The sequence below is a fragment of the Oncorhynchus masou genome, chromosome 6 (assembly GCF_036934945.1).
Source record: "Oncorhynchus masou masou isolate Uvic2021 chromosome 6, UVic_Omas_1.1, whole genome shotgun sequence".
Classification (NCBI taxonomy): domain Eukaryota; kingdom Metazoa; phylum Chordata; class Actinopteri; order Salmoniformes; family Salmonidae; genus Oncorhynchus; species Oncorhynchus masou.
Window position 1 is genome coordinate 74162632 of NC_088217.1, and position 19075 is coordinate 74181706.

General features: G+C 43.6%; 1 protein-coding gene across 3 annotated transcripts in view; it reads right to left on the reverse strand.

Annotated features, from left to right (window-relative positions):
• The window catches only part of LOC135542595 (rho GTPase-activating protein 6-like), an 88697-nt gene that overhangs the window by 19921 nt on the left and 49701 nt on the right, over positions 1-19075 (reverse strand). For all 3 annotated transcript variants that reach the window (XM_064969691.1, XM_064969690.1, XM_064969692.1), the window contains exon 2: positions 6537-6696. In XM_064969691.1, coding sequence (XP_064825763.1) covers positions 6537-6696 — 160 coding nt within the window. The remainder of the gene's footprint in view (positions 1-6536; positions 6697-19075) is intronic.

Here is a 19075-nt window from a genome sequence, read left to right on the forward strand (position 1 = left end):
AGGAAAGAAACATAGGACATTCTCATTTCCTGTTGATCCTCAGGCTTTCCTGTGAAGAGGGATTATTAAGGAATCAGCCAATCAGCATTCAGGGCTCGAACCATCAACTTTATAATAAGGAATCAGGTCACCTGAGCTCAATCCTGGAAGTGAAACTTAAGACTGAGAAAAGTAGAGAAGGAGCACCTTCAATGTAAAATGTATTTTATAGCATATTATTCTACTATTATATCAAAATTACAGCACACTACTTCACAAGATTAGATATCACCAGCAGATGGACGATATGGATAATTTCACATCATGCTTTGAATTAGGGTGGATCCAAATATGAGTTTCAATCTGAAAACGACTGAATATTTATGAGGAAGGGAAAGAAGTGTTTTGTCAGCTGTCAACAAGATCTATGACTCCTTGCAAGATCTTTGATTAATGCACAGGAAACCTCTGGCAGCTTGGACCAAGGGTTGGAACTCTTATTGAGGAAATACCTCAAAACTGTGTCTATAGCCAGAGCGCCTCTAATCAAACAGTCGATGAATCTGTCTTCAAAACAGTCAAGATGCTATTAACTGGGCACACACTGATTGAATCAATGTTGCTTCCACGTCATTACATTGAACCAATGTGGAATAGATGTTAAATTGACGTCTATGTCCAGTGGGTATGCTCTTTTATGATTGGTTTAAAATCTTAAGAAGGATTTTTTTCCCCCCATTGGCTCAGTCAAATCCCACTGTTCGTGGAACAGGTATATATATATACAGTATATATATTATTATTTTTCACCTTTATTTAACCAGGTAGGCTAGTTGAGAATAAGTTCTCATTTGCAACTGCGACCTGTCCAGGATAAAGCGTAGCAATTCGACACAAAGAACAACACAGAGTCACACATGGAATAAACAAAACATACAGTCAATAATACAGTAGAACAAAAGAAAACAAAAAGTCTATATACAGTGAGTGCAAATGAGGTAAGTTAAGGAAATAAATAGGCCACGGTGGCGAAGTAATTACAATATAGCAATTAAACACTGGAATGGTAGATCGGCAGAAGATTAATGTACAGGTAGAGATATTGGGGTGCAAAGGAGCAAAAATAAATAAATAAATACCAGTATGTGGAAGAGGTAGGTAGATGGGCTGTTTACAGATAGGCTAAGTACAAGTACAGTGATCTGTAAACTGCTCTGACAGCTGGTGCTTAAAGCTAGTGAGGGAGATGTGAGTCTCCAGCTTCAGAGATGTTTGCAATTCGTTCCAGTCATGGGCAGCAGAGAACTGGAAGGTAAGACGACCAAAGGAGGAATTGGCTTTGGGGGTGACCAGTGAGATATACCTGCTGGAGCATGTGCTACGAGTGGGTGCTGCAATGGTGACCAGTGAGCTGAGATAAGGCGGGGCTTTACATAGCAGAGACTTGTAGATAACCTGTAGCCAGTGGGTTTGGCGACGAGTATGAAGCGAGGGCCAACCAACGAGAGCATACAGGTCGCAATGGTGGGTAGTGTATGGGGTAAATAAAGGTAAAATTAAAAAAATTGGTGACAAAACGGATGGCACTGTGATAGACTGCATCCAGTTTGTTGAGTAGAGTGTTGGAGGCTATTTTATAGATGACATCACCGAAGTCGAGGATCTGCAGGATGGTCAGTTTTACAAGGGTATGTTTGGCAGCATGAGTGAAGGATGCTTTGTTGCGATATAGAAAGCCGATTCTAGATTTAATTTTGGATTGGAGATGCTTAATGTGAGACTGGAATGAGAGTTTACAGTCTAACCAGACACATAGGTATTTGTAGTTGTCCACATATTCTAAGTCAGAACTGTCCAGAGTAGTGATGCTGGACGGGCGGGCAGGTGCGGGCAGCGATCGGTTGAAGAGCATGCATTCAGCTTTACTTGCATTTAAGAGCAGTTGGAGGCCACGGAAGGAGAGTTGTATGGCATTGAAGCTTGTTTGGAAGTTAGTTAACACAGTGTCCAAAGAAGGGCCAGAGGTATACAGAATGGTGTCATCTGCGTAGAGGTGGATCAAAGAATCACCAGCAGCAAGAGCAACATCATTTATGTATTCAGAGAAGAAAGTCAGCCCGAAAATTGAACTCTGTGGCAACCCCATAGAGACTGCCAGAGGTCCGGACGCACAGGCCCTCCGATTTGACACACTGAACTCTATCAGAGATGTAGTTGGTGAACCAAGCGAGGCAATCATTTGAGAAACCAAGGCTGTTGAGTCTGCCAATGAGAATGTTGTGATTCACAGAGTCGAAAGCCATAGCCAGGTCAATGAATACGGCTGCACAGTAATGTCTCTTATCGATGGTGGTTATGATATCATTTAGTACCTTGAGGGTGGCTGAGGTGCACCCATGACCAGCTCGAAAACCAGATTGCATAGCGGAGAAGGTACGGCGGGATTCGAAATGGTCGGTAATCTGCTTGATAACTTGGCTTTCGAAGATCTTAGAAAGTCAGGATAGAATAGATATAGGTCTGTAGCAGTATGGATCTAGAGTGTCTCCCCCTTTGAAGAGGGGGATGACCGCGGCAGCTTTCCAATCTTTGGGAATCTCAGATGATACGAAAGAGAGGTTGAACAGGCTAGTAATATGGGTTGCAACAATTTCGGCAGATAATTGTAGAAAGAGAGGGTCCAGATTGTCTACCCCAGCTGATTGGTAGGGGTCCAGATTCTGCAGCTCTTTCAGAACATCAGCAATCTGGATTTGGGTGAAGAAAAAGTGGGGGAGGCTTGGGCGAGTTGCTGTGGGGGGTGGAGGACTGTTGATCGGGGTAGGGGTAGCCAGGTGGAAAGCATGGCCAGCTGTAGACAAATGCTTCTTGAAATTCTCAATTATAGTGGATTTATTGGTGGTGACAGTGTTTCTTAGACTCAGTGCAGTGGGCAGCTGGGAGGAGGTGTTCTTATTCTCCAAGTCCCAGAACAGGATGCAAATTTATGCTTGAAAAAGCTGGCCTTAACTTTCCTACCTGCCTGTGTATATTTGTTCCTAACTAAAAGTTGCATATCACGGGGGCTGTTTGATGCTAATACAGAAAGCCACAGAATGTTTTTGTGCTGGTCAAGGGCAGTCAGGTCTGGAGAGAACCAAGGCTATATCTGTTCCTGGATCTATATTTTTTTGAATAAAGGTAAAAAAAAGAAAAGAATAGATTCAAGGCATAATGTACAGACAGAGGTATGGTAGGATGTGAGTACATTGGAGATAAACCTAGGCATTGAGTAATAATGAGAGAGATGTCTCTCGAGATGTTTAAACCAGGTGATTTCACTGCATATTTGTGAGGTGGAACTAAATAGTAGGTTAAGGCATATTGAGCAGGGCTAGAGGCACTACAGTGAAATAAGACACTAACCAGGACAGTAATGGACAAGGCATATTGATATTAGGGAGAGGCATGGTGATTAATAGGTGTCCAGTGAGTGGTTGGGCTGGCTGGAGACATGGCAATTCACAGACAGCTAGCAGGCCGGGGATAGCAAGCTAGCAGAAGGGCCATAGAGGGACGTCTCGGCGGAGGAAAGTCTGTTTTAGCCTCCGCGTACGGTGACGTCGATAGACCAGCCGTGATGGATTAGCAGGGTTCCGAGTAGCAGAGGGGTCCAAGTTCAATTGGCAAAATAGGTATAGTACTCAGATAGCAACCAGCTAGCTACGACGATCCAGGTGAAAATGTCCAGAGCTTGCGGTAGGAATCCGGGGATATGGAGAAAAATATGTCCGGTATGCTCTGGTTTGAGTAATGTTGTACAAACTGGAGAGAGCTTTCCGAGCTAATGGTTAGCTGATGACTGCTAGCTAGTAGCTAGTGAGCTGGCTAGCTTCTATTGGGGGAATCCGGATTCAAGGTGAATAAACATACTTTAGAAAAAAAAACAGATCCGCACCACATTGGGTGAGGCGGGTTGCAGGAGAGTGTTTTGAAGTTGAGGTTTAGAAAAAAAGATAAAAAAGATATGTGAAGAAAAAGAAATAAAAAGATATATACATGGGACACGAGAAGACGAAGGACAAAGGACGTTTGACTGCTACGCCACCTTGGATTAGGTTGAGCACAATAGGTTCATAGAGACACTGACACCAATAACAAACTTCAAGTGAGTGCAATTATGGACAGTCAGATCAGTCCTTAGCAGTGTCCGCTATGTTGACCCTGGCTCTGCCCCTCGCTGCCACCCAGCCTCCCCTCACTGCCTCCCAGACTCCTTGGCATATATATATATATATATATATATATATATATATATATATATATATAGAACAGGTTGCTAAGAAACTATGCTTCGACATATCTACAGATCATTATGGAATATCTGAAGACAGAGTATGACAGAACAACAGTGATGAATAGAGAGGGAGCGGGGAAAGGGAGCGGGGGGTATTAGAGAGATGCTATGAGAGAAAGGCAGGGGGGGTATTAGAGAGGTTCTATGAGAGAAAGGGACCGGGGGGTATTTGAGAGATGCTATGAGAGAAAGGGAGCAGGGGGTATTAGAGAGATGCTATGAGAGAAAGGCAGTAGGGGGTATTAGAGAGATGCTATGAGAGAAAGGCAGGGGGGGTATTAGAGAGATGCTATGAGAGAAAGGGAGCGGGGGTATTAGAGAGATGCTATGAGAGAAAGGGAGCGGGGGGTATTAGAGAGATGCTATGAGAGAAAGGGAGCAGGGGGTATTAGGGAGATGCTATGAGAGAAAGGAGCGGGGGTATTAGAGAGATGCTATGAGAGAAAGGGAGCGGGGGTATTAGAGAGATGCTATGAGAGAAAGGGAGCGGGGGTATTAGAGAGATGCTATGAGAGAAAGTATTAGAGAGATGCTATGAGAGAAAGGGAGCGGGGGTATTAGAGATGCTATGAGAGAAAGGGGGTATTAGAGAGATGCTATGAGAGAAAGGGAGCGGGGGGTATTAGAGAGATGCTATGAGAGAAAGGGAGCGGGGGTATTAGAGAGATGCTATGAGAGAAAGGGAGCGGGGGGTATTAGAGAGATGCTATGAGAGAAAGGGAGCGGGGGGAGAGATATTAGAGAGATGCTATGAGAGAAAGGGACCGGGGATGCTATTTGAGAGATGCTATGAGAGAAAGGGAGCGGGGGGTATTAGAGAGATGCTATGAGAGAAAGGGAGCGGGGGTATTAGAGAGATGCTATGAGAGAAAGGGAGCGGGGGTATTAGAGAGATGCTATGAGACAAAGGGAGCGGGGGTATTAGAGAGATGCTATGAGAGAAAGGGAGCGGGGGTATTAGAGAGATGCTATGAGAGAAAGGGAGCAGGGGGTATTAGAGAGATGCTATGAGAGAAAGGCAGTATTAGAGAGATGCTATTAGAGAAAGGGAGCGGGGGTATTAGCTATGAGAGAAAGGGAGAGGGGGTATTAGAGAGATGCTATGAGAGAAAGGGAGCGGGGGGGGGTATTAGAGAGATGCTATGAGAGAAAGGGAGAGGGGGGTATTAGAGAGATGCTATGAGAGAAAGGGAGCGGGGGGTATTAGAGAGATGCTATGAGAGAAAGGCAGCGGGGGGTATTAGAGAGATGCTATGAGAGAAAGGGAGCGGGGGGTATTAGAGAGATGCTATGAGAGAAAGGGAGCGGGGGGTATTAGAGAGATGCTATGAGAGAAAGGGAGCGGGGGGTATTAGAGAGATACTATGAGAGAAAGGGAGCGGGAGACAGTATGTGTGTGACAGAAAATAGAAAGAAAGAAATAAAGAGAGAAAGAGAGGAAATAGTTTGGATTCTTGTCAGTTGACTCGGCAAGTTGGACAGCAATCCCAGGAACCTCCAGTCCTCTCTCTCTTCCCAACTCCAATTACTTGTAAAACGATCCAACCAGCCATTTGCTTTTCTATTCTCTATTTTTTCAAGGATCTCTGGGCCTCAGCAAACCACCGGCTAACCCAACCGCAGGCGCAAGATAAACAAAACCCACAGTCGAGGTGCTGAAATATCTCAGTAACACATGCCTGAGGGGTTCTGGAATTCATAAGGAACACAGACGAACGCATTAAATCATCCGGGGGAGAGGTAGAACCTTTGACTGGAATGCACACCCTGGCTAATATACAGCTCTCCACAGAGCATGACTTAGAGCAGAGCAGCAGGCTATGGCCCTATGGTCCTGAGTGGAAAGGGCTACATCTTCATGTGTAAGTGTCTTACTGACACTACATAAGACAGGAAATTCACTCCTGAGTCTTTTAGATGTACTGTATAGGAAATCAGGTGTACTGAGGTTTACATCTCAAATCACAAGTGCTTACAGCTTCCTCAAACACACTCTGTAGAGGGGAAGTTCAAGATTGTCTGCTAGACAGTTTGAGGTTGGTCTCGGAGAGGTCCAAGGCGGATGTTGATGGCAAATGTTTGTGAAAATGCTTGTAGCATTAGCACAGGGACAGACTGACTAGCCACATGAACAGACAGACAGACAGGCGGATGGACGGACTAGAAAGGAAGACAGACAGACGGACGTTTACACACACACAAAAATACCTCTATACTTTACCTTTGGGGATGGTGATCTGACAGCCCAGGTCATAGTCTTGATGGAGCCTGTTGAAGGCTACCTCCTGTAGCCAGGTTCGTTCCAGCTCCGACAGGCTCTGGATGGCCGTCGGCGTCAGCCGTACACTCCGCCCTGACAGGCTGTTCCAGGTGAAGTCACCCTGGGGAGAGATTTCTATTCTGTCACTTGGCAGAGGAACATTTGTTAGTTATCAGGGCTAGTGGCTAGCACCACTGTTACCCTATCTCAAAGCAGCTGTTCTTATTTAACATTTTTGGTATAGGGGGCAGCATTTTCACTTTTGGATGAATAGCATGCCCAGAGTGAACTGCCTCCTACTCAGTCCTAGATGCTAATATATGCATATTATTATTAGTATTGGATAGAAAACACTCTGAAGTTTCTAAAACTGTTTGAATGATGTATGTGAGTAAAACAGAACTCATATGGCAGGCGAAAATCTGAGAAAATTCCAACCAGAAAGTGGAAAATTTGAGGTTTGTAGTTTTTCAACTCAGCCCCCATTGAAGATACAGGGTGATATTAGTTATGTTTCACTTTCCAAGGCTTCCACTAGATGTCAACAGTATTTAGAACCTGTTTTGAGGATTCTACTCCAAAGGAGGGGCTCATAAGGGCTCTTTGGGTGATTGGTCTGGCAGAGTGCCACAGTCTCGGTCTGGCAGAGTGCCACAGCCTCGGTCTGGTGTGCTCACGTGAAAGGTAGCTACGTTCCACTTCATTTGTACAGACAAAAGAATTGTCCGGTTGGAACATGAATGAAGTTTTATGTTAAAAACATCCTAAAGATTGATTCCATACTTAGTTTGGCATGTTTCTACGGGCTGTAACGGAACCTTTTGAACTTTTCGTCCGACGTTCGACGCGACCTGAACGAGCTTTTGGATTTGTTTACCAAACGCCCTAACAAAAGAAGATATTTGGACATAACTGATGGACATTATCGAACAATGTTGACGACCCAATATGGCGGGTATCTTTCTTTTCTAAAGGCTGTACTCAGATTATTGCATGGTTTGCTTTCTCCGTAAAGTGTTTTTGAAATCTGACACAGCGGTTGCATTAAGGAGAAATATATCTAAAGGTCCATGTATAATAGTCGTATCTTTATCCATGTTTATTATTAGTATTTCTGTAAATTGATGTGGCTCTCTGCAATATCACCTCATGTTTCAGAACTACTGAACGTAACACGCCAATGTAAACTCCGATTTTTTTTATAAATATGAACTTTATCAAACAAAACATACATGTATTATGTAACATGAAGTCCTATGAGTGTCATCTGATGAAGATCATCAAAGGTTAGTGATTAATTTTATCTCTATTTCTGCTTTTTGTGACTCCTCTCTTTGGCTGGAAAAAATTGCTGTGTTTTTCTGTGGCTTGGTGGTGACCTAACATAATCGTTTGTGGTGCTTTCGCTGTAAATCCTTTTTGAAATCAGACACTGTAGCTGGATTAACGAGAATTTTATCTTTAAAATTGTGTAAATACTTGTATGCTTGAGGAATTTTAATTATGAGATTTTTGTTGTTTTGAATTTGGCGCCCTGCACTTTAACTGGCTGTTGCGGGGGGGTTCCGCTAGCGGACGAGTTTCAGAAGAAAGTTCTTTGTTTCTGGCCATTTTGAGCCTGTAATCGAACCCACAAATGCTGATGCTCCAGATACTCAACTAGTCTAAAGAAGGACAGTTTTATTGCTTCTTTAATCACAACAACAGTTTTCAGCTGTGCTAACATAATTGCAAAATGATCAATTAGCCTTTTAAAATAATAAACTTGAATTAGCTAACACAACGTGCCATTGGAACACATGAGTGATGGTTGGTGATAATGGGCCTCTGTACGCCTATGTAGATATTCCATTAAGAAAATTCCAGCTACAATAGTCATTTACAACATTAACAATGTCTACACTGTATTTCTGATCAATTTGATGTTATTTTAATGGACGACAAATTTGCTTTTCTTTAAAAAACAAGGACATTTCTAAGTGACCCCAAACCTTTGAACGATAGTGTGCATAGCGGAGCGGACAGTATTGTATATGGTAGGTTAGGGAAAGGGGAGGAATGAGAGTGGATCGCTTGACTAGCAGTCAACTCAAAAAGTGCTTAATGAGGAACTCATAAATCACCTCAATCCCTGGATATATGGTTCTGCATTCCCCTCTGTCATCCCTATGAGCTGGTGAAGAGAGAGGACAGAGCTAGACTACCGATGTTTTAGCCAGAGATCAGAGCAGGTCAGCGTTTCTCATCATGAATCTTGTTCTGTAGGCAGGTCTGCAGAGTGCTCACTAGCTGGCACAGCCACAAAGCCTTAAATCTGACACACACACACACACACACACACACACACACACACACACACACACACACACACACACACACACACACACACACAAGGAGTCCCTCCTTGAACCTGCCTTAATACGTCATAGAACTTCATTTAGCTTATAACTTGTTCTTACGCAAGCCGAGTTTTGTGCACCGACCTTGGATTCACTCCTGCTTAAAGATAAAACAATACCCACCTCGTGCTCCCAAAACACCCCAGCCAGCAGAGAGGAACAACAGCATCAACCACCAGAACAGTGAAAAACAGGAGGTGGAAACAGAAGATCTACACAGTTGTACTAAGAGGACAAAGGCTTCTCACCCGCCCTGCAGAGGAGCAGCCAGATGCACTTGCTCCAATAGTTAGTCACTAGCGTCTAGCCCTGTGTGGATGAAACCACATCACTGTTGTTGTGAGTTCCCCACCCCACTGGTGATGGCAGAGAGCTTGTTCCGTTCCAGTTCCCTCCACTGGTTGCACACACAGGACACAGCCGTAAGGGGTGAAGGGAAGGAGGACCCTGCGGTTGAAGGGGGGTGACAACAGCTGGAAAAGCAGGGGTTGCTTGTCTCTTGAGCTGTTAGGTTTGGCAGGGGGGCTGAATGAAATGGCTAAACTCCAATTCCCCCGAGTTCATCGATGGAACATGTTTGGAATGGCTGTGGAACGCTGGTACCTCAGAAATGCTGCTCCCTCCCCACCACTTCTGAGTTCTCTTCAGACTCATTCTAGTCTCTATGAGCACATTTACAATACAGTAAACAGGAAAGCCAGTTGACTTTGACAGTGCTTAGTGTACACAACTAATTTGTTACAAAACAATTCAACATGTTTGTAAGAGCCATGACCCACTGGGTGAATTAAAGGGGTCAAATGTATCTACTATGGCTGCTCCCTTAACAACCTCAGGAATAAAAAGGATCTTGTCCAATTTTATCCTCTCCTCTGTACGTTCTGTAAACCTTTGCCAGAGAACCAATCAATATTGGGCAGTTTGCTTTTCGTAATCACTGTTTTCACACTTGGCTAAGGATTACAGTTGACTAGGGAAGACTAGAAACTACATCTCCCAAGCCTATTGGCCATCTCTACTCCTGCTCCAAACCCCCAGCTTTGGGGCCCACATGGTCTTCCACACATGGCCTTCTCGTTATATAGAGACAGGATCCGACGAGGCTGCCTCCCTCCATCCCCTTAGTGTGTTTTATACATCTCTTTTTCCACTACTCACACATAATATCCACTCTGCGCCTGAAAACATGTTTACCCTTGACACAGGTAAACCTCATGGCCAGAGATACTGCTAATAGGACTAGTGCAGATTGTCACTCAGAATGAGTTGTCCTCAACACATCAATTCCATTTGATTTCCCAGTGAAATCAGGAAATGAATTCAACTTCCTTGCCAATTGCATTGAGCTGACATAATAAGCTGACTGTTTGCCTTTCAGTAGCGTATTGTCATAGGTGCCAATCACATTTGAGCTTGATTTAATAGCGGGATGAGAATAGAATTGTTTGTCCTTAAACAGTTGTTTGTTTATCCTATGACCCCATTCCGTTCACATTATAAAATGGTTGTGTACTGCAATCGAGTTATTCCATATGCTTTGAACATCTCTATTCAACCAATCATCAGATGATGTGCTTGAAAACACGTCCTGTTATCTAACTATAATCTTATTCAGGTTGCCATGCTGCTGTGACTAATCATATCACTTAACAATTTGGCTTATGTAATTCAATTTCTTTGAAAAGTGTGAAAGTCTTGCAAGAAAGGTTAACTGTAGCATACCAATAGCGTAGGCCATGTAGGGTAGGCTATTACTCTACTGTGATATACAGGACAAGTCTACAATAATGCCTTAAGGCAGACTGACTGTTCGTTAAACAAAGTATACAATGTATAGAGGGAGGAACATCATGTTACACTAGTAATGGCTATTCCAGACCCTCAAATCCGAACTGAAAAATCTATTGACTCATGACAACATTCAACCTATAGGTTCTGTTCTCTCCGAGATACCTCTCTGATGTATTGTGGGGTTTTAATGTTTGTCAGGGCAGCCCTTTTCTAAATAGCTTTGGGATGACTCAGCTAATGAGGTGGGCGTATGCGCCTTTTTAAAATCTGTTCAATGAGCGAGGACAAATTGCACAAATTGAAGCAAAATAATATGTGTGTTTCCATGGTAACATGTACACAGAGCCTCAAGTGTTTCGGGATATGCAGAAAACATCACCATGGCAACCATCGATCGAACGCTCAATCGCTAAACTTGCACAAGCTACTGACCTCACTGAATGGACATATAGTAAAGAAAGTGCATCATCAGTTGAATCAATGCGCATGTTTTCATATTAGAAGACCTAATGGAATGTTCCATCTGCTCTCTCTCATTTCTCAGTCAAATGCAATGACCTAAAACCTTCTTCAACAACTCAGCAACCATCAGCAGTAGCAAACCACACAGTAACTTCAACTACATCATACAATCAAACATTTCATGGTGATTTTCATAACACGCTGTCTGCATGAAAACCAGTGAATTTAAAATTGGGAAGGCACAATAGCCCTGGTTGGCACTCTGCCTAAGACAACATGTTCCTCTCTCTTAGATTCATTCTATTACGACCCTGGCGGGTACAATCCCACTGCTTTAATTGAGAACATATTCATCTGATCCAAAGGACCAGAAGAACCTGGGCCCAGAACTGAGGTGTAGGATGTCACTCTAGGTATCAACACATAGTCATAGCCTATAGGTGAGAGCATAGAAATAGAGGTACACTCAATATGGCCGCCGGAATGTTGACTTGAATAACCGTTCTAGTCATTCTAATTCAATGGGTGAGAGAGCGTAGAGACAGAATGTTGACTTGAATGGGAATCCTCGGATATGACTGTATTGACAACACGTGTCCATAGCGTCGGTTGCAGGACAAAAGATCACGACATCACCCATTAAAACCCAGCAAACAAACAATGCAGCATGTTCTGAACCTAACTAATCAATTCACCAGTCAGAGTCAATTCTGGGCCACAGGAGGTTGTTGTATTACGTTGATTGGGAAGGACGGGCTCCCCAATGAAACTTTAGAATGAGAATCTAAACCCTGAAAATGAACCAACCAGTATGCTACAGACCTCATTTGCTACAGACCTCATTTGAGGGCGTCTTATTGTAACAACAACCATGTGAATGTGATCGTGAACAGATGAAATCAGTGACAGCTGATGACCCTGTCATCAACTATCGCCCCTCTAATTTTCTAAATCCATTGTTACTGCACGTGTATTCTATGTGATATGATGAAAGAGAATCCAATTCATGTAAAAACAAACCTTGAAACACTCCCAAACTAGCATATCCACACCACAGAGAGAGGACAAGCCCTTGGGCCCTTGGGCTCCAGTAATACAAAAATAATTTTCTCAATGGAGGAAAATGCACTCCGTCCGCACATGTAACTAACGGAAACATCTGTTCCGTTTGAAAATGACGGTCGGCTCTTCAACCCTCTCAGAGGAGGATACCACATCGCACATCTGGGGATGAAACATACCAATCCCAAATAGGCCTCCCAATCCCAATTTCGCGTAGGGATACCGCCTGATACCGTGGCCCAGGAAAAATATTTTTTGGGAAGAGGGAGATATGTTAAGAGATTGCAGCAAAGGAATGTTCCTTTTTACATCATTGTTTTTACTCTTTATGTTTTTGTTTTACAGGTCCCGTTGACTCTGACGGGGTAATGGATTACTCGTGTAGCGCTGGAACCACACCAAGGTGAACATCTGCTTGTAATTACAGCGCCGCTGGGCTAGCTAAACACTGGTTGGCCTGTCAGAGACAAAGGATTGATGGACCCCTCCACCTGCTGTGGTCCATCCGTCTTGCTGCCTGAGAGAAAATAGCCCGGAAAAATCCTGGTATGTCAACTAGCAAAGACAACTGGGGGGCTAATGAGGAAGAACATATATCATAAACATACAGTGAGAACGAAAAACATGGCTAACTATCCGAGCACATCAATTGTGAGCCTTCATCTCATCTCGAGCATGACTGTCAGGGAGAGACTATAGCCCACGCAAAATAACCACGGTGAAGCAGGTGAGGTCACTACCACTGGTCTTATCAACAATGACAAAATATTTAGTGTTTCAGGGGATGGTGTGCTTCCAATGTACTATTCTAATTCGCAAATATGTGGGACTGTGACAACACACCAGCTCTAACTCATGACAAACATGCTTGTTTGATAATCAAGTGGAGGGGGGGGGGGGGGTCATATGAGGTAGGTTATTTTGAAGACATTTGGGTAGCACAAACTCAAAACTGTAACGACATAAGAATGTGTGCATTAGGGTAACTGAGTTCAACCCTTGAGGTTGAGGGTATAGATTACATCATTGTTACATAACCTATAGAACCAAAACAACTCTGGTATCAAGCAAATCTGACTGTTAAGGAGAGGTTGTAGACATTACCCGAGTCAGGCCAGTAAGACAACATGGGTTCAATTAAATCAGAAACACATTGAGTTTGTCAGTAGAAAAAAGGGCCAATAACAGAATGGTTTATTACTGTGAAGTTTTATTAGTGTAAGTTAAGTACTGTAAAGTTTTCCTTCAGCATGCTATAACTTTATGTGTGTGCGAGTGGCCCGTGTGTGTGTGTCATATATTTTTGTCATATAACCTCATGTGAAACTAAACCACACCTCCTCCCACTGCTCTATTCAGCCTATAGCATGACCCAAGATCGCTCCCCTCTCTCTCCTTCCATCTCTCTTGTTCCCCATCCCCCTGTTCATCCAGCCAACCAGCCCAAACACTAAGGGTCTCTGGTGCAAGCGCTCCCTGCTCTCCCTTCCCCTACAGCCAAGATCACCACCTCCGAAGATTGTGTGTAATCTCCCATGCATGCCAGCAGGTAAATCCTCTAGCCTTTAAGCTCAACAGTACAGTGAGCTAATGAGTGTCCTTAATGATTCCAATATCATATGCAGAGCTTTCAATGATTAGTCAATCGTGGGGAAAATGTGTGGAAAAAAATGTGCCGCCCCTTGCAATTTGACTTGAGTGCTGCTGCGTGATTACAGCTGGAGAGGAAGGCAGACCTTTCTTCGACTCTTGGTGAATTGGTGAATTGGAGCCTTTTGAAGTAACAGTTGCGATCTCCGAATGGGCGCACAATAACAAAAGATGAAGATGTCACAACAAACACGTAAATGTGAGGCAAGAACGCAAAGAAGTGTGTGGCGCTGGATATCAGTTTCAAAATTTGAAAAGTGGTAGCCATAAACATTGAAAATACATCATCATTTTGAATGTATGTTCCCATGTCTCCATATTCACTGTCAATGGTCAATGAATGCATACTCTATGTTTCCCCATTTTCACCAATGCATATACTGTCAGGGGCCAGTGTCTTTTAGGGAAAAAAAAATTTTTTAAATACCACCCAAAAACGATCTTCTGGTATTTCTTTCATTAGTCCGCTGTTGTTTTTCATTTGTCCGCTAGAAGCTGGGTAGACAGTGAAGGCTGAGTTCCTCACTGGAGATCCAAGTATGTAACTTGAATTTCCGTGCCAAGCTCCCATTGACATCAATGCAAGATTTACACAAACGTCTGAGCTACACACGCACTTCTCCAGTTAGGATTTGGCGCTGAATCAGGAAACCTTTAAAACATAATTTGTTATGTTTTTTTAATTTTATGCTATTATAGCACATGTGAAGAATGTCTCCTTTTTCTCTCGCGGGCCTACCAATGCCTCAAAGTAAATATGATGTCGTCGAATGTGTGGATGTCATACGCAAAAGCACTTGCATCCAAATTCTTAAAGACGAATCACAGAACAATCAAAACGATAACGAGCATAATCGAAAGATATCTTGTGTGTACACACAAAACACATTCACCCGGAGGGCCGCACATCTCTCTTCCAGCTCCCCTCAGTTGCTGCTTCTAATCTACACAGCTAGAAGCTCCTGAGTTAAGGCATCATTATAGTAGGATTTACACATATTTATTGACTGGAGGGAGGAAACCCTAAAGTTCTAATAGTCCCCCTTTTAGACTGCTTACGTAGGTTCCCCTGACACATAGGTTGAGTGATTTTGCTTCATACCCAAGCGCTTGTTACTCGAGGTATGCAGGCCACAATGGCACCACTGTTCTGTGTTTACAACAGAGGATGTTCTCCATTCGTTTTCAATTGTCCTTTGATGTCAAAGCTACCAGGGGTGTCAAACATGTGACCCGAAGCGAAACATGAGGTTTTGGTTAAAAGAGAGTGGCTGATCTCAAATTAAATTACCTTTGTCCAACTGAGCTAATTATTGTGCTGTGAGTTATAGACTAGGCCCAAATTAGAGGTGGCAATGACAGTATAGCTGAGGTATGTTATAAGTATGGCCTTCCAATGTGTGTCAATAACTCTAGGAACTCGAACTGCAAAAGTTAGCTTCAGTAGTCAGCAGCTTCTGGTCTCTTTCCCTCTCTCAGTTTCTTTGTCTGTCTAGGAGGCAGTCGAGCCAGCCTGAGGCAGCGTGTTCGCTAACTAGCCCACTGGGCATTGGTTTCCCATAGAACCCTCCAGAGAACACTCTGCCATACCCACAGCATGAGAGCATATTACTACATTACTACATCACTACATAGCACCCATTCCCCAATAAAGAATGTGCCACTCAATCATCCTCCTCAGTCGGGACGTCTGGAAATAAATAGAGAATCAATCAGGAGCAATCAAGCTGAACAACCATATTGAGCCAAATGATCCACTAGTTGGTTTTGGATTAACTTTGGTTCTTAAGGGGGTTTTCATAGAACCAAGAACTAGAGAAAAAACAACAACACAATATTTCACAACGTTACACCATCAAGACTGGAGGTTTTCTGTGGGTGCCAGAAAAGTGGCATTTCCCTCTCTCCTCCCCTCTCCGTTCCCTTTCCTCTCTTCCTTCCTTCTCTCCTCTTCGTTCCCTTTCCTCTCTTCCTTCCCTGTCTCCGCTCTCTTTTCAGGAAACCGGTGTTTGTTCGCCAGATAACAAACACCGGGGACCTCCAGACGCACTACACTCGCTGTGACATTTCACACTTCCTGCGAACCAATCGCAACATCCCTCTAGCATGGAAGGACTAAATCTGTGGCCCTTGTGGCCTGTTAATGTGATGTCACGGCAGCTCTGGCTCTTACGAGAGCTTCTTTAGCAAAATGGCTTTAACACCGCTTAAACAACGCTCAAACTAGCCCACTGTGAACGAGCCCCAAGCCACACTGCATTCCATCCACTACCTAGTCTCACTTTGACAGGCGCTGTTAAAAAAACAAAAAAAAAACAGGGATTACAACACTGCTTGGTTCCACTGGTCTGGTTTAAAGCTTGATGACAGGGGGAAGGCCGAGCACCAGGCAATGCCCTTTACGAGACACATGGCACCGTTTACACTCGCTACGCGCTAAGAAGCCATCAGATGTTCATGAGAATGTGATTGATGGTTACAGAGTGTTGTGGCTGTGCTGACTTAAGCAGGCTGAAAATGAAAGCGATTCATAACCAGAACGGATACGCAAGGGGCCTGTAAAGGTGTTTCTCAGATGTCCTGATGGAGAGGTTATTACAGTACATTTGTCCTGTCCTGTAATTCTCCTGTCAAATTTTGATGGGAGATTATTCAGTCAACATACATCAGGGTTTCTTTAAACTTTGGGTCGGGACACAATTTCTTCTTAGTTTGGGTTGTTGGAGGAGGATTTGGGTCACGGGAGGACGGTTAACTACTTAGTTGGGTCTCGAGATTAAAACGTTTAAGAACCCCTGAACTATAGAATGGAAGAAGTTGAAAACCCCCACAGATACTTCACACTGGGCACACACTGGTTAAATCAATGCTGTGTCCACGTCATTTCAATGAAATTACGTTGAACCAATGTGGAGTAGACGTTGAATTGATGGCTGTGCTCAGTGCGTTGCTGTTGATGCATCACCACTTTGTCATGAACTGTGTCATGAATGCCTATGTATAGCTAGTGTTTGTCTTTGAACCCTGCCAACTGTACACTCAGCAGGTGATATGACCAATGGGAAAGGAATTCTTACAGAACTTTCTCTTGGACAAAGAGAACTCCATGGCTGAATCAGAATGCCGGTATGTCGGTATGACTTGGATGATATTTGACCGTGGCACAAAAGGTCACCATTACTTGATGGTTGAACAAGTTGAACACTTTCTTCCACCTCAGAGAAAAGCCTTTCAAAGTTTTGTTTCTTTTGTGTGTGTGTGTGTGTGTGTGTGTGTGTGTGTGTGTGTGTGTGTGTGTGTGTGTGTGTGTGTGTGTGTGTGTGTGTGTGTGTGTGTGTGTGTGTGTGTGTGTGTGTGTGTGTGTGTGTGTGTGTGTGTGTGTGTGTGTGTGTGTGTGTGTGTGTGTGTGTGTGTGTGTGTGTGTGTGTGTGTGTGCGTGTGTATGTGTGTGTGTGTATGCATCTGTGTGCGTGTGCACCCATACAGGCATGTGTGTGGCATGTATGTTGAATTTTGTCCTTATCTAGTTTTGTGCACAATAACACTACTACAGTTTGATTTACCAGTTGGACTTGATTTAACAACGACTCACAATGTCACAAGCTGCCACAGTCAGCCATTGCTGCTAATTTCTTTCAACTCAGGAAGTTCTTCCAGCAGAGGTGTGTGTGTGTGGCAACAGTGCCCAGCTTTCCAGAACCAGGGCTGCATATATCAGCCAGGTCGGTTCGGTCACAGGGTGGGAGGCTGGTGCTTTATTGATTTTCCTGGCAGATTATTGATCTGAGTTGCCCGGCTCTATACCTCCTCCCTCTAGCACTGCAACATTCAGCTGACCTCTTTGGAGTTCAGCGTTGTGGACAACTTTCCCTTTTAGCCGAGTGTTACCATCGGCATTTGAACTGTGGGTGTAGTCAGTGTTCAATTCATTTGTGCATGATGATGAATGTCGTCCAACAGTCTGAATACTTGTTGATGAGTATTAATGAGGCATTTTTAATTAGCATCACGGTATAGCTCCACTATAAACACAGTCTAACGCTGGTAGGTTGTCATGTCTATAGATGTACTGCTTTCCTTACACACACACACACACACACACACACACACACACACACACACACACACACACACACACACACACACACACACACACACACACACACACACACACACACACACACACACACACACCCCAGATGGTGGTGTACTGGTGTGTTTATAAGACAATGACTTAATTCTGTTCCCCTGCACTCACAACTTCCTCCTCAACATCCCTTACAGTAACAAATGACTCCCAAACTACCTATTAGAAAGTATCTTCCACTAAAAGTGTCATTTCATAAATACACAAATCCTGGCGGTGACCCGTTCTTCAGTGAGTCATCGACAGGCCATAATACCTGACAATTAGAGAGCACTTCCGCTGCATATAGAAATCCCTGTTGACAACTTTTGGGTTGAATGAATAAAAAATCAATCCATTTTGGTACACCCTTTCTAAAAATACAATTTAGTCAGATATTTTGGAGAGTCTTAATCACACCATGTATCTGTATACTTATTTAGCTAGTTTCCTGGTATGATTTCACCTTCGTTTGGGACTTCTTTACCACAGTTAAAATAGATTCATCTTGGAAAGCAGGAGGTCTGGCCATTAATCCAGCTATCTGCTGACTGTCACTAGAACCACCCAGCCTTTCATACTCTGTAGGACTTGGCAAGGGAAGAGATAAAGTGCTGGACCTTAACGTTCTTCCCTGAATGTTTTCTTAGACAAGGACCCTCCAAGCTAAACTGGGGAGCAGACTCAGGGTCTAAGAGAGAGGGGTGGGGAGCAGCCTTTGCGGCCTTTTCAAAGAAAAAGAAGGAAAACACTATCGTTTTGTTCGCTTTCTCTCTCTCTTTCCTTCTGACATCACAGTAACCCTATGAAGAAAAGTGGGAAGCTCTTTGTCATTTTTACGTTGAGTCTGGAGGGGGTCTCATTGGGGATACACAGCTAGCTCTAGACCTGGGATATATACTAACGAGGTGTGATGTCACGTTACTGGCAAATGGGAAAGAAAGGTCCATCATGACATCACCTATAGAACAGTGCTTGTACTTAAGCCACGGACATTTCCTTTGTCTTGA